The 24,201-nt window shown below is 36.8% G+C and overlaps 1 protein-coding gene and 1 pseudogene across 1 annotated transcript in view; one reads left to right on the top strand and one right to left on the bottom strand.

The window, feature by feature from the left end:
* PXDNL (peroxidasin like) overlaps positions 1 to 24,201 on the bottom strand; it is a 513,952-nt gene that overhangs the window by 113,735 nt on the left and 376,016 nt on the right. The window contains exons 12-14 of the mRNA XM_030937395.1: positions 22,332 to 22,490; positions 4,226 to 4,338; positions 1,421 to 1,577 (exon numbers count right to left, since the gene is read on the bottom strand). Coding sequence (XP_030793255.1) covers positions 1,421 to 1,577; positions 4,226 to 4,338; positions 22,332 to 22,490 — 429 coding nt within the window. The remainder of the gene's footprint in view (positions 1 to 1,420; positions 1,578 to 4,225; positions 4,339 to 22,331; positions 22,491 to 24,201) is intronic.
* Positions 11,047 to 13,011, top strand: LOC104666978 (annotated as a pseudogene).

Below are 24,201 nucleotides of genomic sequence, written 5' to 3'. Positions count from 1 at the left end.
ACCCCCAGATGGAACCATCTAGTTGCAGAAAAACAAGCCTAGGGCTCCCACTGATTCTACATTATGGTGAGTTGTAGAATTATTTCATTATATATTACAATGTAATAATAGTAGATATAAAGTACACAATAAATGTAATGCACTTGAATCATCTCAAAGCCATCTCCCCACCCCTGGTCTGTGGAAAAATTGTCTCCAATGAAACCAGTTCCTGGTGCCAAAAAGGTTGAGGACCACTGACCTCAGAAGCTTGATATCTCAGAATATGTAAGTGAAAGAATATGAAAGTATTCATATGATAGGAAAATGGCAAATCTTTATAAATATGAGTTGATAAGCTAAATCTATTTTAAGTCAGGCCTGTGTTATGAAATATTATTGTACATACGAAAGAGTTACCCAATCTCTTTTATAAACCCATAAGGCCTGGAAAAACTAAAAGGTAAAAAAGAATGTGCAAAACCATATTTATGAAATTTGTTCATTTTTAAGGAAACTGAAATATGAGCAAAACCCAAAATAGCATTCCAGATGCTCATAGCTAAACTCTTTTATTTCAACTGTAGATTATCAATACAGCAAAATCTCCTGAACCCATTTGCAAAAAAAGCAACACTGATGTCAGCTCCCATATGCAGACATGCTGTGCTTTCCTTCAGGGCTTCCCCATGTAGAGAACACACCAGGCAGTCTTCACAGCCTGTCTCCATTTGTAAATAACCTCAGCGGAGTTTCAGTACAGTCTACGCAAGCCTGTCTACAAATGGACTCTCCCATCTCCCTTGTGAACTAAATAATGAAAAAAAGAAAAAAAAAAAAAGATTTTTTATAAGACTACGGTAAACAGAATTTAAGCAATCATCATATATAATCAACCTGCAGAGGGTTCTAGCTATATAACTAGATTGATGATGGAATGTGAAAAGCTATGTCAATTATGTAGGCCAATTATAAATGCCTGCAAACATTGAGATATTTGTTCTGGTGGTTGTAAAGCTTACTTGGGAGTTTGATGAATTGATTTCTAATTTTAAACTGGGATTAAATATACTAGACTAGAATATGTAGTACATGTTGAATTCCATATTATGCTTCAACCTCTGGCTCCACATTTTGGCTATAAATACATCTTACATTCTATAATTTTTGGTTTGTAAGAAAACATGATACACATTTGCAAATCTTTGCTATTTATGTTTTTTTTAAATTGTTATTTTTCACTTTATATCCTTTAAGATTGTTTATGTTTGAAAGTTTTCATTTTAAAAAGAATAAAACAGCTTTGACTATAAACACACTTGACCAGAAAGAAAGCATAAGAGAGCATGATTACTGAGGTCAGTCAGATAGGATTAGGAGTAGAAGCTGTTCGGAGACAGTTATTTGGATGTTGTAAATGGAGCTACTTACAAACACCTACCAGTGACTGTAAGAAACATGTTGGTCACAACAAGGCCAAATGAATTCCGAGCCACACATTCATATCTTCCCTGGTCAGGGAACCCTGCATCGTAGATAGTCAGCGTGCCTTCACCATCCACGTGGAATTTACCACTCTCAGTTATCTGCACACCTTCCTAGGGAACAAAAAAGAGTTGTCACTGGATGGGTGTGGTCCCTTAAAAAGTCATTTATTTACTTTTTCCAATGTGGGTTCATTTGTTCAACAGACATCTATTGCATGTCTGCTGTGTGTCAAGTACTGGAGGAGATACATGAATCTAGTGGAGAGAAGGAAGAGAGGAAAAGAGGTTTCTAGGAAGTGTGGTTTTTCTCTCTCTAATTATTAAATATGACAACCAAAAGTTCAGTCACGTAATTATTTAACAGAATAACTATTTTAAAATTATCACTCCAATGAATAGATAAACACAATTGATTCATATATTCCTTACTGCTAAAGATAATTCTGACAACTACATTTGGTCGGGCACAGTGGCTCATATCTATAATCCCAGCATTTTGGAAGACTGAGACAGCAGGATCACTTGAGCTGAGGAGTTCAAGACCAACCTGAGTGACATAGCAAGACCCTATCCCTACAAAAAAAAACAGAACAAAAGTCAGCCAGGCATGGTAGCGTGTGCCTGTAGTTCTAGCTACTCAGGAGACTGAAGTGAGAAGGTCACTTGAGTCTAGAAGTGTGAATCTGTAGTGAACTATGATCATGCCACTGTACTGTAGCCTCGACAACCTAGCAAGATCCCATATCTAAAATAAAAAAAATTAAAAATTAACAAGGAGAAGTATGTTCACAAATCCATCATCCAAAAACATCAAAATATTTTTATTAACATATTTCTAATTTCCCTTCTATTTCTTCCTTGCATGTACTCATATGTTTTGTATAGCTACACTGATATGTGTATTATATATATACACAATTAAAATATACTGTAAGAAGATAAAAATAACTAAATTTTATATGAACTATTATTAACGTGCATTTACTTTTAATTAATATAGATTTACATACTTTTCATTATTATGGACTTAATTTTAAAAAGTAAAGGAAATTGGCCTTACAAAATTGCAGTTAAAATGGTGTGCCTCTGCCCTGCCTCTAGCCCCAAAAGACTCACAAGAAAAAGAGGATGGGATATATTTTTTCAAAAGAACTCACACTTCAGCTATAGCCACTAGGCCACAGTGTAACCATGGACGTTTCAAGTGAAAATAATGTTTCACAGGTCTTCGGATTCTCACAGCTGACTTTACCCAGTGCTGGAAAACAAGTCCAGGCTATTGGTAGCTGTTAACTCAGAGTAGGGAGTGACAGGAAGTTGCAGGAACCTACCAGATGAGAGGGCAGATGAGAGAGACCAGACACAAGGCATGGATGAGGCAACCAGGTGCACAGGTCACAGGGCCCAGCGGGTCCTTCCTTCAGAACCACACCTTCCTTGTCTCAGGCTGGGCCACTACTAAATTTTCTTTCAAAGTTGCTCCCTTCTCCTCACCTATTGCCAGAACTCCAGACTAAATGTATAGCTCTGAAATACCTGCTTGGAGTCTCAGCAATCAGATAGCTTTCCAGTACATTCCTTATCTGCTTATGGTAAGGCGTTTCTATTGCTGGTAGCAAAGGTATGCTAACTCATACCTTTTCCAAACTCGTGAGCTGAAGAAGACTGTTATGAAGAGTATATGTGATCGTGTGTGTAAAATGTCTGGCATAGAGTCGGAACTCAATCAGTTTGTGATTAAAAGCTACCTTTTACAAAGTAGACGCTGAGATATTCTGCTGATGTGATTATATAATGATGCATGTCGTAGAGTGTAGAATAAGGCTTCAGAGACTGCCCAAAATGTATATTTTTCACACTTTCAATTTTTAGCATAAAAATGTTTTAATATATAATATCAAACTAAAAGGGGTTTTAAAAAATATTCAGACTAGTGAGAGGACATGAACCAAAAGACTCATGATTGAGACCCCTAAACTTACTCTTCATAGAGACTGGCATGTGAGACTTGCTACAGCACAAAAGAAGGCATTGCTAATATATGGCAGCATTAAAAATAAGCCAAGTGGTTTTGGAAAACAGCTTTGTAACCTTTCACAGATTTTATATTTTGTCAAAATGTTTCAAAACCTGACATTCAGGCATGCAAATTTGTTGATTTTTAAGAACACTGAAATCTGAGACCGACCATTTTGTTTTGATGAAAAATTTAAAACATCAGAAGCAGTTATGTTGGAAGAACATGGCTTCCAAAAGATGTAAGATACATAAGTAAGGAGCTATTGTTTCTTTAAAGCCATTCAGGGTTTGAAACTTCAGTACTACTTTTTCTTGTTTCTTTAACATTAGGCTTTCCATTCCTTTCCTGTCTCAGCCAGTGACCTACTTTTAATTCACTTCTGAGTTATTAACTTAAAATGGTTTCTTATTAGCCACTAAACTCTTAATTTATATGTGTCATAACCAATTTTCCTTAGAGGAATTCAGTTATGCTTATGAAGTTTTCATCACCAGGCAAATGAGAAGGGATAAACCTTATGAAAACACTGACCCAAAATCAGATACAGTCACTTAAAAAAAAAAAAGAAAGAAAGAAAAATAAGAAACAGGAAATAAACCTGCTGCAATGTAAAAAGTATTATTTGCTAGCAAAAGTTGCAACAGTAAAAACTCGATATGAGAATCATTACCTCCATTTCAGTGGGTCGATACATCTGTCAGTGTTTTTAATATTACTGTACTTTTAGTTGAGATCTTACCTTATTCCAAGTAATTACGGGCTGTGGTTCTCCTTGAGCATGACATGAAATGTTTATATTCTTTCCAACCTCGACACTTGTATCCTGAGGACGTTGAGTAAACACTGCAAGAGCTGTGGAAACAAACCAAAATAACATCATGTCAAATAATATCATTTTTGTTAATATGTGCCAGCTGAGCCAAAGGTATAAGTCTGAATGCCACATTGGTTAAGCACACTAGTTTTTAAAAAATCAATTACTTGGACATCTAGGGGAATAACAAGCATCACACCCATGTTGGCGCCAAGTAGAGGTGAGAGCAGGAATTAGGCAAAAGGAATGCACTGAAACTTTCACTACATTTGCATTTTTAACACGTATCTCTTCAGCTGAGCTGTGGGTACAAGATTTTCATTATTCTTTCTCAGTACTTTTTGTTAAGTGTGAAATAAAACTATATGGTAACATCAAAATTTATTTGTGGCTAAGATAAAAAGATCCAGCTCTTCAGTGAGCATCTCATTTCCTCAAAAAACACAATCTACCATAACACACCTAATATGAAATAGATAATTGAGATAGCTCTATAACTATTAAAAAATGAATTCCTAATCCTTAAAACTCCCCAAATAAGAAATCCCCAGGAAGGAATTAGAATTATTTTACCAGGGAATTTAGCCCAGTGTTTAAAAAATGTAACAGCAATTTTATAGACTCTCCTCTATAAAATAACAGAGGAGGGAATACTCCCCAATTCCTTTTGGGAGGCTCACCCTAACATCAAAACCAGACGATGACTATAAATAAAGAAAAAAAAAAACTACAGTCAAATACTTCTCATGAACATATACACAAAAATCATTAACAAAATATCGGCAAATAGAATTTATCAATATGAAAAGGTTTAGACATCATGAGCAAGTAAGGTTTATTCCCAGGATGCAATACTGGTTCAATATTTGAAAATAAATCAATATAATCCATCGTATTAATGGCTAAAGAAGAAAAATCACATAATAGTATCAATAAATAAAAAGTGTTTGCATATATTCAACACTCATTATGAGTTAAAGACCTCTCAGAAAGAAAATAAAAATAGAAGGGAACTTCTACAACTTGGAAAAGAACATGTACAAAAGCCCTAGAGTAAGGAAACACAGTGAATACTTTTCGCATAGAAAATAAGGCAGGGATATCTGTTCTCTCCAGTCTTATTCAACACAGTGCTGCAATTTCTAGCCTGTGCATCATGGCAAGAAAAGGACATAAAAAGCAAACAGAATGGAAAAGAAGAGATAAAACTGTCCCTATTTGCAGATGAAATTATTGTCTATGTAGAAAATCCTAAGACATATCAAAAATACTCCAAAGTGAGTTCAGCAAGGTCTCTGGATATAAGATAAATGTATTAATATATAGACAGTATTTATTTTATACACAATCAATGAACACATGGACATAGATCTTTTTAAAAAAATTGCTCAAAAGCATGAAATAATTAGGTACAAATTTAACAAAATATCTACAGTACTTATAAACTAAAAGTTAGAAAATACTGAAGTACAAAATCAAAGATTAAAAACATGAATAAGTATATATGCATGGACTGAAAGTCTAAAGACAGTAAAGATGTCATTTCTTTACAAGTATACAGGTTTAATGTAATTCTCATTAAAATTCCAGCAAGATTTTTTTCATAGATATAGATGAGATTATTCTAAAATTTATGCGGAAATGCAAAGGAACTAGTATAACTAAACGGTTTTGACAAAAAAGAATAAAGTGAGAGCAATTAATCTCTACCGGATTTTAAGACGGGTCATGTAGCTGTAGTAATCAAGACTGTGTGGTACTGAGGAAACGGGAGACACAGACAAAACAAAACAAGTCCAAAAATGCACAAGCCAAGTCCTGTGGTAGTAAAATATGCAGTCTTTTAGAAAAGCTACCAAACTGTCTTCCTCATTTTTTTTTTTTTTTTTTTTCTTTTGAGACAGGGTCTCACTCTGTCACCCAGGCTAGATCTTCGATTAAGGAAATAAGCGCTTTCATCATATCTTTCTTGTATGTATCTGTATTTCTGAAAAAAAATTATGGTAACATCAAACATTTTATTACCGACAAAGATAAAAAGGTTCAGTTCCTCTGTTGGAATCTTATTTTTCTTATGTATTTAAATCTCATGCTATATTCTAAGTTAACACATGCATTTCAGAATGCTGAGACCATGGCTGATTGATGCCTGACAATGCATAATGGACATCTCATGAGGACCAGGGTCAGCCTATGAGGCAGTGACGCTCCTGATCCAATCAAAACGTCTCCAGTGTCTCACTCTTCACATCATAGCCTCCTTTGTCTGATGTCCTTTATTGCCAGCTGCTTTCACCTCCTGTCACAACAGATGCTCATTACCACGAGCTGCGCCATCACTTGTAATATTTTGGAAATATCTAACACCACACTCTAAAGCAAAGCTCTTCTCACTATGCCGTTGCATCTCCTCATTTGGACTTTACCTAGATTTGGAATGCGATCTGCTTCTTTCCTTTGACCAATAATCTTCTAGTCTCATTCCCTTTCCTTTTCAGCCAAGCTCCTGTGAATAAATAGAAGCCTGAAAGATCCAATCCTTCAGGATGAATCCCAAGCAGCTAACTGGACTTAAATTTAAAATAGAGCCAAACAGCCATTTCCTGACCAGAGGTGACACACATACTCTGAGATCCCTGAAAACATACATCTTTTTAACTTCAAGACCGTCAGAGCTTACCTGAACCAACCAATCAGAACTCAGCAAGTTTGAATCATTCATTTGCACAAATGAACCTGATTGGGAACGTGGGCGGAAACTTTTGCTATGAAACTTGAACTCTCTCTTTGTTCTCTGGAACGCACCTTTGTTTTACACTAGGGGTTGTGTCTCTCCAGTTTGAAAACTGTTCACTGGAATAAAATCTCTCCTTCAAATTGCTTTTCAAAGAACTTTTATTCAGGATCCCAAGTTTTGTCACCTTTACCACTTTTCTTCCAAAATGCTAAACTCCTTTACCCCATTGTTCTTTCATGTATCTACCCTCCACCATTTTCTTGCATTTCTTCTCATTTTCTCTCCAAAATATCTGGAGTAAAAACAGAGTGATCCTATGTCCTGGTTTGTCAGGAACAAACTGCCCTTGTCAATTCAGATCCTATTTTACATCAACAGCAATGAATTTCAAGCATTTACTTCTCTTTCAAGTCACCTACTTCATTTCTTGGAATACCGTTCTCCTACACAATATTGACTTCTCCACAAAGAAAACAGAATCCATCAGACTATAATTCCTCAACTCCTATACTCCTCTTCCACAGAGGTGTCATTCAATCCATACACCCATTCTTACCTCCCCTCCTATCCTCATCTAAACTGAAAAAATAACTCTTCTCTTAAAGGTCACTTGCAAATCTCACCCCATCTTGCCACCTGAGTGATCGTAAATTATCTAATGCTCATGCTCTTCCATCTTTTCAGCCTCTCCTTCCTTTAGAAAATACCTAGGAAAAACAGGCCCTTCCCCTTGTTCCTGCATGACCCAGCCCCATCTCCACTGCTGTCTCTACTGTTTCCCTCTTCATTTGTTTCCAAGAAACAAATACGTTTCTCTGCTTATGGCCCTTCTATCCCCTTTATGCCACAGCCACTTTCATTAAGGCTTCGATTTCCTTGACTGCATGAAACTGCCCTTGTTCAGACCCTTAAAAAAATTTCCAGTCTTTACTGAATGCAACTTTTTGTGACTTTTGACACATTTGATTCTCTCCTTCTGGGAATAACTTTTTCTTAGCTGTTAAGACTCTTGCCTCCTCAGGGATTTTGTGTAACCCAGAGGCTAGGAATTCCTCTGTAATATCACTCATAGCTTTTTCTTCTCTCTACATTCCAAGGGGTTCCAATTCTTGGTCTTCTCACCTTTTCACTCAAAGCACGACCTCAGTTCTAAATTAGTTCATTAATAACCATGGAGTTTATATCTTAGGTCCACGGTCAGAAACCAATCGTCTCATGGACATCTACATTAATTCTCCGCAAGGATATCAAATTTAACTTTTTCCGAAGCTGTATTGACTATGTTTTCCCATTTGTTAATTGAATTCTTTTTATTAAATTAGGGAATTCTTTATATGTTACAGATATCAAAACACAAAACACACTTGTCAGTTATATATATTGCAAATGTCTGCTATTTCTGACTGATGAATAGAATATTCAAATTTTAATGTAGATAGGATTATCATCTTTTCTGATAGGCTAGTAGTTTCCTGTAATTTGTTTTGCAAATCTTTCTATACTACTATCATCATAATTTTACTTCTTGTTCAAAAAGAGTTAAATGTCTTAAATATTAAAACATTTTTGTCTGGAATTGATTTTGATGTGTAGGGTGATACAAAGATATAATTTCACCTTCTCCCTGTGGAAAATGAGTTTCCCAGAACTATTATTGAGAAGCCATAGTTGCTGCTCATGCTTACACATACCGCTTTTTTGTTTGTTTGTTTGTTTGTTTGTTTGTTTGTTTTGTCTCTTTGGTAAGTTGTTAATCCTTGGGCCAATCATACAATATGTTATTCCTGAGTGGTATACAGTAATACCATCTTGGCATTTGGATGATCTAGGTTATTTTTGGATTTTGTTATTCCATATGCCTTCCAGAATTATCCTTTCAGTTTCCATCAATAACTCTTTTAGGGTTTTGATTGGAATTGCATTGATCTATAAATCAAAGGTGGAAGAATTAGCATCTTTACAATAGTAAATCTGTCTTCTTCAATTTCTTTCAATGACATTTTATTTTTCTTCTATACAATTCTTGCACATCTTTTGTTAGATTTATTTTTAACTTATACTTTCTTGTCATTTTAAGGAGTTTTGTTTTTAAAATAAAATTAGGCATTTTGTTGCTCATATGTAGAATGAAAAAATAGTTTTTACTTGTTAATGTCATATCCAATGATCTTCCTGAACTCTTAGGTCTGATAGTTTATTTGTAGATGTTTTTGGATTGCGTATGAGGAAAATCCTATTATATACAAATAAAATTGGATGTATTTCTTGTAAAGTCATAACATTTGTTTTCTATGTCTTGCCTTTTTGTAAAGACTAGATCTTCCATTACAACACTGAGTACATGCAATCTTCTTCTTAATTTTCAAAGGAATATTTCGGCCAGGCGCGGTGGCTCATGCCTGTAATACCAGCACTTTGAGAGGCCAAGGCGAGTGGGGATCACTTGAGCCCAGGAGTTTGAGACCAGCCTGGCCAACATGGTAAAAACCTGTCTCTACCAAAATACAAAAATTAGCTGGATGTGGCGGAGCGTCCCTGTAGTCCCAGCTACTGGGGAAGCTGAGCCAGGAGAAAGCGTTTGAAGTCAAGAGGCCGAGATTGCGGCGAGCGGAGGTCGCACCACAGCACTCCAGCCTGGGTGACAGAGTAAGACTCTATCTCTAATAATAATAATAATAATAATAATAGAAATATTTCTAACATTTCACCTTTAAAAATGTAATTTTCTATAGTTTTATTTCTACAAAAAAGGGTTTTTTTTGTAGAAAACATTTTATTTCTATATTGCTAAGATCTTCTCTTAATAATTAGTTAATAAATTTGATCGAATGTTTTCCTTGCATCTATTAAAATGATTTGTCCTCTATTAATCTAGCAATATCAGTGGAGTCAGTGGGGCAATATTTTTTACAGAGATTAATTTTTTTGTCCATAGTTTCTTTTATTAATTTGAAGTGTATTTCCTCTTATATTATCTGCAAAACGTTAAGACTGGGTTGATTTTTAGGACATTTACAGAATTCATCTGTAAATTTGCTGCCACTACTCCTTTCTTAACTTTTATTTAAACAATTAATTTGTTGGTTTTCTAATTCATCATTTTCACTTTTCTGATTTGAAACTTATAATCGTATTTTTATGCTTTACTATTTACCCTTAGTATCTGTGGCATTCACACTTACAAGCCTGAAATTAATAGATTAACCAACCTATTAGCCAACACTTCATCTCAGATATGTAAGAATATTATAAAACTTTAATTCCAATAACCATTTTTCCAACATATATTCCATTGTAAGTCAGTATTTAATTGTATAATTTTATTCAATGTCATACCTTAATGATTACAATTATTATTGAATGTAGAAAATATTTTAATATTATCTATATGTTCATCAGGTTCTTTATTCACTATTGAATTTCTTTTTTTGCATCTCAGCTCTTTTAAGATTTTGTCTTTCTTCAAGAAGATAATCTTTAGCCCTCATTCTTGAATGCTTTGATGGGTATACAGCACTATATTCTCAGTTTTATTTTCTGAAACTATCTTTACTTAGCTCCTATCCATGAAGGAGTTGATGCTTATATAATATTAGATTTACAGTTATTTTTGTCAAAACACCTTGAAGAATCGATTCCAGCATCTTTTGGCTTCTGTTGCTACTGACATAAAGCCTGATGTTAGTTTAACTGCTGTAAGTGATTTGCCTTTTTTCTCTGTCACTTCACTCAGCTCTCTGCTCAAATGTCATGTCCTTCTAGAGGTATCCCCGACCTCTCTTTTTAAATGACATGTCCTGGTACATTTTTCTGGCCCTATGTCTTGTTGCTTCTTCATCACACTCTCTGGAATACAGGATACTTATTTCCTTTTCTTTCCCTTCAGATGAGAAGCATCTTTTCCAAGAGAACAAGGATTCTTCTGCTGTATTTACTGCTAAGTCACCAGTGACTAAAATAGTGATACCACATGGTTTGTACTCAATATACATTAAAAGTATTTTGTACCATGTACCAAATGGTTCCAGAATGTTTGCTAATAATCTTTTTGGAACTACTAGGAAATAAGAAGGTTAAAAATATTAGAATTAAGACACTATGAATTCTAGTATGCTTTACTGCAGATTAATGGCATTGATATTATTCCCCCCAAATTGTGATAATCATGAGCATTTATTAGATAAGGAAAGTGAGTCACAGAATTATGACAGAACATAACACAGATCAGTTTGCCATAGACACAATATATCATGATTTTAGCATTTTATAGATTGCCTCTTTACAGAGATGAGGTAGCAAAAACAGGGTACAAAGGAGCTCTTTGTAAAGGATTTCTAATGATTGAACATCTATACCCAAGAAATATCAATTAATAGATCATGTCAACCAGATAAAGAACTCTGTCCTTTCCGCATTCTATCAAGTACATGGATAAAAACACACAAAAAAAGTCTTCATTGGCCGGGCACAGTGGCTCACGCCTGTAGTTCCAGCACTTTGGGAGGCCGAGGTGGGCAGATCACGAGGTCAGGAGATCGAGACAATCCTGGCTAACATGTTGAAACCCCGTCTCTACTAAAAATACAAAAAAAAAAAAAAAAAAAAAAAAAAAAAAGCCAGGAGTGGTGGCACGTGCCTGTAATCCCAGCTACTCAGGAGGCTGAGGCAGGAGAATCACTTGAACCCAGCAGGTGGAGATTACAATGAGCCGCGATTGCGCCACTGCACTTCAGCCTGGGTGACAGAGCGAGATTCAGTCTCAAAAAAAAAAAAAAAAAAAAAAAAAAAGAAAAAAAAATCCTCACCAGTGTTTCTTGTTTGCTTGTTTTTTGTTTGTCTTTTTAGATGCAACATATTTGGAAGAGAAAATAATTATACTGAACTCCAGTCAAGAATGGAAAGGTATCATTGCAGCCTGGTAGAATGGCTGAAATAAACAAGTCAAAATTTAAAAATGTATAAATTTGGGGAATTTTTTAGATTAAATAAAATTTTCTTTGCAAATAGAAGATGTAGATAATGAGAACAAATAATTAGTGTGGAGGCAAGGTGGCGGCAACCAAGAGGAAACAGTATGGAGGCGTGGCAGTTCAGACAAAGAACCCAAAAAGAAATGAAAAAGAGGAGGAGCAGCCAGCTAAGCTGGGAGCCACTGCAGAGGAGGTGGAGGAAGAAGGTGGAGACTGGATCCCAGGCTCTGTTTGCAAGGGGGAGTGAAAAAACAAGGAATGGATTTTCATCTTTTCTCCCAGAGGAATAAATAAATTTCAGAACAAGATATTTTATGCAGGACTTGAGAATGTTGATGCCTCATTCTAAAGCAGATACGAAAGTGGATCGTAAGTATAAATAATTTGTGATTAGCGAGCTCTGTGAAATGAAAAACTGTAATAAATGCATCTACTTTGAAGCTAAGAAAAAACAAGATCTCTTTATTGTAGCTTTCAGATTCATCTCATGGACCATCTGCTAAATTCCTTGTTCAAAATATTCATACCCTAGCTGAACTAAAGATGACTGGAAACTGTTTGAAAGGTTCTCGGCCCCTTTTGCCTTGACCCAGCTTTTGATGAATTACATTATGGTTTGTTAAAAGAACTCTTAATTCAGATCTTTAGTACACTGTGCTATCATCCCAAAAGCCAACCATTCATAGGCCATGTGTTCACTTCCATCATTTTGGATAATAGGACATGGTTTCAGAAGTTTCATATCATAGAAGATGTTGCTCTTGTAGAAATAGGACCTTGTTTTGTCTTAAATCTTATAAACATTATTCAGGGAAGTTTTGGAGGACCAACTTTATATGAAAATTCTCACTACCAGGCACCAAAAATGCGTTGCTATGTCATAATATCCGTCACACCTGCAAAATACAGAGAGAATCAGCAAGTGAAAGGTGCAGAAACCGAGACAGACAGTGTCAAAGATCGTTCTTCCTCCTGATCCCACTGTTCAGACCACAGTGGAATAAAATTGAAAATCAACTCCGAAAGGAACCCTCAAAACCATGCAAATACGTGGAAATTAAACAGTCTGCTCCTGAATGATCACTGGGTCAACAGTGAAATCAAGATGGAAATTTCAGAACTGTTTGAGCTGAACAATACTACACAACACATCAAAACCTCTGGGATAAAGCAAATACGGTGCTAAGAGGGAAGTTCATAGCCTTAAATGCCTACATCAAAGAGTCTCAAAGGGCACAAACAGACAATGGAAGGTCACACCTCAAGGAACTAGAGAAAGAAGAAAAAAACAAACCCAAACCCAGCAGAAGAAAAGAAATAACAAAGATCAGAGCAGAACTACATGAAATTGAAGCAAACAAGCAAAATACAAAAGACAAATAAAAAAAAAAAAGCTGATTCTTCGAAAATATAAATAAAATTCATAGGTCATTAGCAAGATTAACCAAGAAAAGAAGAGAAAAGAACCAAATAAGCTCAATTATAAACGAAATCGGAGATATTACAACCAATACCACAGAAATACAAAAGATCATTCAAGGCTGCTATGCAAACCTTCATGGGCACAAACTAGAAAACCTAGAGGAGATGGATATATTCCTGAAAATATACAATCCTCCTAGATTAAACCAGGAAGAAATAGAAACTCTGAACAGACCAACAGTAAGTAGTGAGATTAAAACAGTAATAAAACATTTGTCAAAAAATGTCTAGAATTCACAGCTGAATTCTATCAGACACTCAAAGAAGAATTCGTATCGATCTTACTGACACTATTCCACAAGATAGAGAAGGGGGAATTTTCCCTAAATCATGCTATGAAGCCAGTATCATCCTAACACCAAAAACCAGGAAAGGACATAATAGAAAAAGAAAACTACAGCCTGGCACGGTGGCTCACTCCTGTAATCCCAGCACTTTGGGAGGCCGAAGCAGGTGGATCACAACGTCAGGAGATTGAGACCATCCTGGCTAACACAGTGAAACCCCGTCTTCACTAAAAATACAAAAAAAAAAATTAGCTGTGCGTGGTGGCTGGCGCCTGTAGTCCCAGCTATTCAGGAGGCTGAGGCAGGAGAATGGCATCAACCCTGGAGGCAGAGCTGGCAGTGAGTCAAGATTGAGCCACTGCACTCCAGCCTGGGCAACAGAGCGGGACTCCGTCTCAAAACAAAAATAAAAAAGGAAGAAGAAAACTACAGACCAAGATCTCTGATGAATATAGATGCAGAAATCCTTGACAAAATACTAGCTAACCAAATTCAACAACATATCAAAATGTTAATCCACCATGATCAAGTGGGTTTTATAACAGGGATGCACAGATGGTTTAACATATGCAAATCAGTAAGTGTGATACACCACATAAACAGAATTAAAAACAAAAATAACATAATCATATCAATAAATGCAGAAAAAGCATCTGACAAAATCCAGCATTGCTTTATGACTAAAACCCTCACCAAAATTTGCATAGAAGGGAAATATCCTAAGGTAATAAAAATCATATATGATAAACCTACAACCAACATAATACTGAATGGGGAAAAGTTGACAGCACTACCCCTGAGAACTGGAAAAATACAAGGATGCCCACTCTTACTACTTCTATTCAACATAGTACTGGAAGTCCTAGACAGCAATGAACAAGAGAAAGAAATATAAAGTCCATCCAAATTAGTAAAGAGGAAGTTAAACTCACTGTTTGCTGATAATATGCTTGTATACCTAGAAAACCCTAAAGGCTCCTCCAAAAAGTTCCTAGAACTGAAAATGTGCTCAGCAAAGTTTCAGGATAGAAAATTCATGTGCACAAATCAGTAGCACTGGTATACACAGGAGCAACCAAACTGAGAATCAAATCAGGAACTCAACTCCTTTGACAATAACTGCAAAAAATAAAATAAACTACTTAGAAGTATACCTAATCAAGGAGGTGAAAGAGCTCTACAACAAAAAGTTCAAAACACTACTGAAAGAAATCATAGATGACACAAAAGAATGGAAATAGATCCTGTGCTCATGAATAGGGATAATCAATATTACGAAAATGACCATACTGCCAAAAGCAATCTAAAAATTCAACGCAATTGCCATCAAAATACCACCATCATTCTTCACGGAACTAAAAAAAGCAATTCTAAAATTCAAATGGAAGCAAAAAAGAGCCTGCATAGCCAAAGCAAGACTAAGCAAAAAGAACAAATCTAGAAGCATCTCACTACCTGACTTCAAACTGTACTATAAGGTCATGGTCACCAATACAGCAAGGAGCTGTTATAAAAATAGGCACATAAACCAATGGAACAGAACAGAGAACCCAGAAATAAAGCCAAATGCCTATGGCCCACTGATCTTCATTAAGGCAAACAAAAACATAAAGTGGGGAAAGGATACCCTATTCAACAAATGGTGCTGGAATAATTGGCAAGCCATGTGGAGAAGAATGAAACTGGATCCTCATCTTTCACCTTATACAAAAATCAACTCAAGGTTGATCAAGGACTTAAATTTAAGACCTGAAACCATAAAAACTGTAGAAGATAACATCAGAAAAAACCGTTCTAGACATTGGCTTAGGCAAAGACTTCGTGACCAAGAACCCAAAAGCAAATGCAGCAAAAACATAAATAAATGAGACTTAATTAAACTAACAAGCTTCTGCACAGTAAAAGAAATAATCAGCAGAGTAAACAGACAACCCACACAATAGAAGAAAATCTTTGCAATCTATGCATGTGATGACGACTAATATCCAGAATCTACAAGGAACTCAAACAAATCAGCAAGAAAAAAACAAACAATCCCCCCAAAAAGTAGGCTAAGGACATGAATAGACAAATCTCAAAAAAAGATATACAAAGGGTCAAGAAACATATGAAAAAATGCTCAACATCACAAATGATCAGGGAGATGCAAATCAAAGCAAAAATGTGATACCACCTTACTCCTGCAAGAATAGCCATAATCAAAAAAAAAAAAAAAAATTGATGTTGGTGTAGATGTAGTGGAAAGGGAACACTTTTACACTGCTGGTGGGAATGTAAACTACTATAACCACTGTGGAAAACAGTCTAGAGATTCCCCGAAGAATTAACAGTACAGGCTGGGTGCAGTGGCTCACGCCTGTAATCCCAACACTTTGGGCACTTTGGGAGGCCTGAGGTAGGTGGATCACTTGAGACCAAGAGTTTGGGACCTGCCTGGTCAACATGGCAAAAAACCATCTCTACTAAAAATACAAATGTTAGCCAGGCATGTTAGCATGCACCTGTAATCTCAGCTACTCGGGAGACTGAGGGAAGAGAATCGCTTGAACCCTGGAGGCAGAGGTTGCAGTAAACCAAGATCGCACTAGTGCACTCCAGCCCAGGTGATAAAGTCAGACTCCGTCTCAAAAAAAAAAAAAAAAAAAAGAAAAGAAAAGAAAAGTAGAATTACCATTTGATCCAACAATTCCCCTACTGGGTATTTACCCAGAGGAAAAGAAGAAGTCATTATACCAAAAAGAAACTTGCACATGCAGGTTTATAACAGCACAATTTTCAATTGCAAAACTATGAAACTAGTCCAAATGTCCATCAATCAACAAATGGATGAATAAATTGTATATATACACACACACATGCCATGGAATACTACTCAGCCATAAAAGGGAATGAAATAATGGCATTTGCAGCAACCTGGATGGAATTGAAGACTATTATTCTAAGTGAAGTAATTCAGGAATGGAAAACCAAATATTTTATGCTCTCACTCATAAGTGGGAGCTAAGCTATAATAATGAAAAGAGATAATAATGATACAATGGACTTTGAGGACTCGGGGGAAAGGATGGGAGGGTGGTGAGAGATAAAAGACTACACATTGGATACAGTGTACACTGCTTGGGTGATGGGTGCACCAAAATCTCAGAAATCACCACTAAATAACTTATTCATGTAACCAAACACCACCTATTCCCCTCCAAAAAATTCCATTGAAAAATAATAATAATAATAATTCATGTGGCAATGACCTCTGGGGATGTTACCAGTGAAACATCATGAATGAGTCCACACCATCCATGAAAGTGCTCCCACATTGCAGCTATCCCACAACACTCTACATAGCTCACAACACATGTTGCCCTTACTGACCGACAGTGCACATTTATTCAGTATTTACCTTCTGCTTACAAAATATATTTTAAAATTAAAATAACAGCTAAAGTATCTATCTAGGAAGGAAGTTACACATTTGAGTCTGAATTGGGACACAGAAATACCTGAGACCAGGAAGGGTCTGAAAACACAGGTAGCAGGGTATTAAGGGGGCTTTTCCATCTGTCTTAGTATTGCTGCTAAGGCCTATGGCACAGGGAGAAAAGTGAGATGTGTCCCAGCCATGAGGTGCAGAGGGCCAGCAGGATTGCACTGCCTCTCCCTTGTGGGGCTTACTGAGCAGATCCAGAGCCTGTCCGACACCACCAGGTGACTGTGGGAGAGACGGTACCATGTCTTTGGGCAGTGCAGTGCTGAGGGGAAGAGGCCACATATAATTTGGCTCTGTGTCCCCACCCACATCTCACTTTAAATTGTAATAATCCCCACGTGTCAAGGGCTGGACTGGGTGGAGATAATTGAATCATGGGGGTGGTTTCCCCCATACTGTTCTTGTGATAGTGAGTTCTCACGAGATCTGATGGTTTTATAAGGGGCTTCCCCCTTTGCTTGGCACTCATTCTTTTTTCTGCCACACTGTGAAGAGTTGCCTTCCGCCATGATTGTAAGTTTCCTGAGGCCTCCCCAGCCATGCAGAACTGTGAGTCAATTAAACCTCTTTTCTTTATAAATTACTCAGTCTCAGGTATTTCTTCATGGTAGAATGAGAACGGACTAATACAAGGCCCTTCATTTTCTTGGATATGGAGAGAGAGTTGCCTCCCATAAAACTGAAAGTGTCACGCAGAAGCGGAGACTAGCATTTACTTCCCTAGTTAGATGTCTGCTTGGTCAGTGGACTTGATGACATGGTAGAGGTGAACAGCAGGAGAGAACTAGAAAGCAAAGGCAAAGCTGAGAGACAGAGCAGCATGGCAACGTGACATGCTATAACAAGTCAGTGCCAATTTATTTTAGTGCAAAAAAAAAAAAAGAAAATGAAATCCATGCACAGTTTTTTCCTAATATTCCTTCTCCATGAACTTTCTGAAGTCCCTCAGTACTGGTACACAGAGAGATCACTGTGATGATTACAGATTGATCACTGTAGTAGTTAGTGGTAACCACAGAAAATGGTGACTTAAGCTGTCTTTCAGGTAATAAATGCTCTGTAGGACTGTACATTGAGTGAGGAAACTCTATTAGCTGGGGTTGGTTCTAAGAGGAGGTAAGATTGGCTGAAAGACCAAACGCTGGAGCTGGATGTCTCACATCAGGGAATAGAGTACTGGGAGGACTTCAATATAGCCTCTGAATAATACACACATGAAGCCTGGGAGCTGGCCACGCAGAACACCCTGATGACCAAGCAAGGCCATGCAGCAACAGAAGGAGAGGTCGCCACACTGCTGACTTCCAGTCAGCAGGCTTTTCTCCTCCCTTTTTCTGTACCCTCACTGGGAAGGACATCTCCAGAACAAATCCCATGTGACATGGACCCAGGGTCACTTTTCCATATGTCTATTGAGTTAGTCCCAACTCTTTTATTATTGAGTTACTTTCTTTACTGACAGAAAATGCTACCCTTTTCGTGCGTTAATTTCCAGATAAAATGTAACAAATTTGTAGATTACATATTGTTTTCCAATATGCCATCTGGGTACATTTTAATTATTGTAGGTTTTTCTTGCGTTTTAGTATCTAGTATAATTAGCCCTCCTTGATTCTGGTTCTTTTTCAGAATTTTCTTAGTTATTCTTTCTTGCATATCTTACCTAATTTTGATGATTTATCACTCAACTCTATGTTAAATGACAGTGATGAGAGTAGAAATCTTTGTTCTGTTCCTTTCTTTATGAAAATATTATCTCACTTATTGATTAAGCAAGATTCTAGCTAATGAGTTCAGTAGACCTATTTTATGTTAAAGAAATATCTATTCAGACCTATGTTATGAAGAGTTTTTGATGAGAATGAATGTTGAATGTTTAACAAATGTCTTTTTAGTAGCTATGGAAATACTCATGATTTTTCTTCCTAAATCTATTAATATAAAGTATGTTAATTAATAAAATATATTCTTTCCTACTACTGTTTTATTCTTAAATTTCTGGAATAAATGCCACTAATGTTTTGAATGTGCTACTGGATTCTTTGATACCAATGATTATATTTATTTTCATTTTGGATTTTTGTGTGGATATGTAAGAGCTTTGCTTTTTTATTTTTAATTAATTCTTAGAGCTTTATTATCAAGATTATGCTTGTTTTTAAAAAATACTTTATGGCATTAATTATTTTCTAATCTTCGAAGCAATTTAAATAACATTGGGAATGCTATTTAAAGGAGTGATAGTTCCTCCTGGAAAAGCGCCTGACCACATGATTTACTAAACATAGCTCTTCTACAGGTTTAACACATGGAATAATTAACAACCTCTACAGCCATGCCAGAGTCATAATTTGAATATCTGTTCTGCTCTGATCTCTGGCAACTTGTTTTCTCCTTGTAACATTCTGTTAGATTTCTCTCTCTTTTGACATAAATTTTCATTAATTAGATTTTTCTGTAAAATTAGTAATTTTATCCATTGCTTACAAATATTTGCATATAATTATCCAAAATACTAGTGGAAAAAATAAAATGCATAAGTAAGGGTTAGAAGCACCTCTGGAGTGAAAAGACACTGTCAAAAACATATGAGGGATATGAAGACAGATATGAAAAAAGCCAGCATAATGCTCTGAAAACAAAGAGCTAAAAGAAATTGAAGATAAAGAGAGAGAGCTAGACATTGGGCAAAGAAGATCAACAGATGAGTGGCACCCAATTATTTTGGCCTCAGGAACCCTTTACTTTCAAAAATTATTGACAAGCACTAAGAGCTTTTATTTATACTGGGAACAGGTACTGGGGGGGAAATGTTGTTCATAATCTCAGAGATAAAATGATTCAATCTGCTATACTTTTTCTTGAATTCATTCACTCTTCCCTTCCCATCACTGTGATCCTAGTTTATAGATCTCATATCACTTGGTGACAGCAGTGGCTCCAGTGGTTTCTGACTTTCATTTTTCTCTATTCCAAGCTATCTTATCCTCTTTAGGTTAACAAATATTATATATATATATATATATATTTTTTTTTTTTTTTTTTTTTTTAAGATAGAATCTTGCTTTGTCGCCCAGGCTGGAGTGCGGTGGCGTAATCTTGGGTCACTGAAACCTCCGCCTCCCGGGTTCAAACGATTCTCCCTCCTCAGCCTCCCAACTCAGTCTCCCGAGTAGCTGGGACTACAGCACATGTCACCATGCCTGGCTAATATTTGTAGCTTTGGTAGAGACAGGGTTTCACCACGTGCCCAAGCTAGTCTTGAACTCCTGATCTCAGGTGATCCACCAGCCTCAGCCTCCCAAAGTTCTGGGATTACAGGCATGAGCAACCACCACCCTCAGCCCAGGTTAATGAATATTCTGAATAATCAATATGATCAAGACTTTCAATAGTTTTATAGTCTGAAGTCTAGATCTGATGTGTTCCAATTCATCTAACCATCCCAAGTAACTCCTTCCACATGGCTCTCACCTGCCACTATTCACAAAATCTGGTGCGACACTTAGGGCCCTTTGTTCCTTTGCTCTCTGAAAAACTTGTTTGCTTCCATATTCATGCCAATTGCTAGTGGCATTTTCTCAACTACGGATATTTGGTAGATTTACCAAATTCTTCTACATATGCCAACTCCTAGATTAAATGGTGTATTCTAATACTAATTTCAACAGGGGCAACTTAGAGTGGTCTTAGAGAGTTGAGGAAGGCTCCTTAGGGAAATGAAGTGGCTTCTAGATTGAGATCTAAAGCATCAACAGGAGCAAGTCAAGTGAAAGGATTTGGCAGTGGGGAAAAATCAAGATGAGGCTATTTGATGTCCTTACTTCATATTTGGTTTTAATAATATGTGTGGACTTACTATTAGTCCCATTTTAAAACATACAATGTAAATACCACCTAATTTTTGGATTTTAGTTGAACACCAATTCAAAAGTAGTTTGAAACATTCTGCACACTCGCTTTTGTTATTTCCTCTTAGACAGAAAGGTTTGCCAGGGCACATCATAGCTTGACACCTTTCCACAATTGTGTTTTCAAATCTTCCCACTCGTTTGAGTTGCTATTTGCACGTCTTCCCTACAATCCTTTTTCCCTCTCATAGAACCTCAACTTCCTTTAAAAAAAAAAAAGTTTAATATGTCTAAAATACAAGGGGAAAGTAATTGCTAACAGACCATATGTAGACAGTAGCTCCGTGTAGGGTTTCATCTGTGTTCAGGCATCATGAACATGTCAGCATTCCCAAGGCTTCTTCTCACACCTACATTGATGCATGCAGCAGAGCTTTGCTTTTCCTTCCCCTCTGCTCTCATCAACATATGTTACCTCTGAATTGAGATCTACTGCGTCAGAACAAATTGTAGCAAATTGTGGAGAGACTCAGGAAATTATATTGAAATGTACAGCAGTGCTGAAAATGCAGTTTAGGTGCTGTGCATTTTGTAATTAAGTTCCATCATTTCACCATAAGCCAGAAACTAAGAAAAAATTTCAATAGTAATTAATAACAACCATTTTTCATTTTTATATTGGAATTATCTTTAAAAATTCAGATCTTGAATTTTTTTCCCTTTTTACATCTCAGTTGACAATAAATTATGGATGAATAACACAATCTCATTCCACAATATATATTATGTAGGATAAACCTAAGTACAGTTGTCACATGAAGAGTCTGAAGGCAGTGTCTTTACTGTATTCCTAATACCACTGAGCATAAAACATACTTCAGTGTCAGAGTGAGATTCAGTCCGTCAGACCTGAGAAGCTGCATTCTTTTGTAAGATAGTCTAGGCAGGTAGGACTAAGTAATCATAGTAATGGTAAAAAATTTTGTAAGAAAACCTGAAATGGCATTTTTAAGGAAAACATAATCATAATTAGTATGAATGAAATAGAATTCTAAGAAATGAAGTTATATAAAAGACTGATTGGAAGAAGATATCAAATTTGCATTTCTTAGGTCCTATGACTATATATATATATATGTATATATATATACACACACATATATAGAGAGAGAGAGAGGTGCATACTTCAGAATGCAAATATGAATCACAGTATATATTACCTTTGGGTTTTACAGTCAGCTGCACAGACACTTTTTTCACCCCCAATGAACTGACTGCTTGACATTCATATTGGCCTTGATCATGCTGTGCTGCATGGTCAATTCTCAAAGTACCAGAGGAGAGAACTGTATGCCGGCCTTCCACAGGGAGCTGCCCTCCTGCAAAAAGAGGTAAAGAAAGTATTCTACATGGCCCAGAGCACTGAAAGCCGGAGCTGCTGGCTGTCTTGGGTAAAGGGTGAGGCCTGTCTTTTAGGAAATCCTTGGTGCTAGGGTGTACTGTGAGGGTTCTGCCCTAGCATTGCAACTCCAGAAACACAGCATCCCCATGCCGCTTGTCCTGGAACATCTGCCACTGCATTCTCATCTGTCATCAGAACAGCCCAGCCTCCTAATGAATTTTTAGCCTTCATGTTTGTGCCCCTCAGCCTTACTATAATCAGAAAGCAAATTTCAAAACCAATCTGATTCTTAAATTAGATTTTCAGTTATCTTCGTGACAATTGTCTATCATGTGTATGCAATATTTGGAACACAACAACGTGATTGAAATACGTTTAAAATGCAGAGGCAGCATATTGAAAATGGTGATTTTGTGACATTCATGCTGTTACTCTACACAGACAACCAGAGGCCATTGTACTTTTCACTTCTGAGCTTATATGAGCTTCTGAATCCTTCTTAACACTTTATTCTTATGGTCATTAACAATTAAATCAGATTATCATTTTCAACTAGATTAGTGAAAACTTGTGTCTTAATGAATGTCTTGTTATAGATGGAAAAAGGAATAGCTAACCCTATTGAGCATACACACACTGTGCCATCAACTGTTCTAAATGTTGAAGAGTATAAATTATTCAAATCAATCACCACAACCACCCTATGATGTAGGAAACATCATCACTCCCAACATTGCAAAAAGGAGTCTGGAAAACAGCAGTTAACACATTTCCCCAAGGTCACATGACAAGCAAATAGAGGAGGAGTGGAGATGTGAACCAAGGCTTTATGGTTCCAACATCTACCTCCTATCAACTAATCGTATAGAGAACAAAGCAAAAAAATTAATAAAAGAAATTCATGAATGTAGATGTATTTTGAATTTTATTTAGTACCTTAACTAATATGGAAAGTAGGATTTCCAAGCCCGGAGGAATCTTAGACAAGCTCTCATCCAGCCAATTGTCAATCCTGTTCTGTTATGTGCCCAGGTTCCCTGGAAGTGTCTGGCCCCTTGGTGGGGCACAGGGGGTTAGATCCTTGCCAGGCCCCGCCCCACCCACCCACACTTCAGGAACAGCAGCTCTTTTTTGCGGCTTCACCTCGGATTTCATTTCACTTATGATTTCATTTTGTACTAGAAGAAAATTCTCCCACTAAAAAGAAATGTTTAAAACTGCTACTCTTGCGGCCGGGCGCAGTGGCTCACTCCTGTAATCCTAGCGCTTTGGGAGGCTGAGGCGGGCAGATCACGAGATCAGGAGATCAAGACCATCCTGGCTAACACAGTGAAACACCGTCTCTATTAAAAATACAAAAAAAGTAGCCGGGCGTGGTGGTGGGCGCCTGTCTTCCCAGCTACAGTTTGAGGCAGGAGAATGGCGTGAACCCTGGGGGCGGAGTCTGCAGTGAGCCAAGATCGCTCCACTGCACTCCAGCCTGGGCAACAGAGCGAGACTCTGTCTCAAAAACAAAAAACAAAAACAAAAACTGTACGCTTTCCAATAATTTTATTTTAAAAATCAGGAAGCCGAGTCCAACAAGGGATGATCTCAGGAAGCCCACACACTCAAATGCCAAAACGCAAAACCCACAAAAATTATGATGTTATTTTTACATCAAAGATTACTTTCTGTGTAATTTTTTC

The sequence above is a fragment of the Rhinopithecus roxellana genome, chromosome 9 (genome assembly GCF_007565055.1).
Source record: "Rhinopithecus roxellana isolate Shanxi Qingling chromosome 9, ASM756505v1, whole genome shotgun sequence".
NCBI classification, from domain to species: Eukaryota; Metazoa; Chordata; class Mammalia; order Primates; family Cercopithecidae; genus Rhinopithecus; species Rhinopithecus roxellana.
This window is presented reverse-complemented; position numbering and strand designations above follow the sequence as displayed.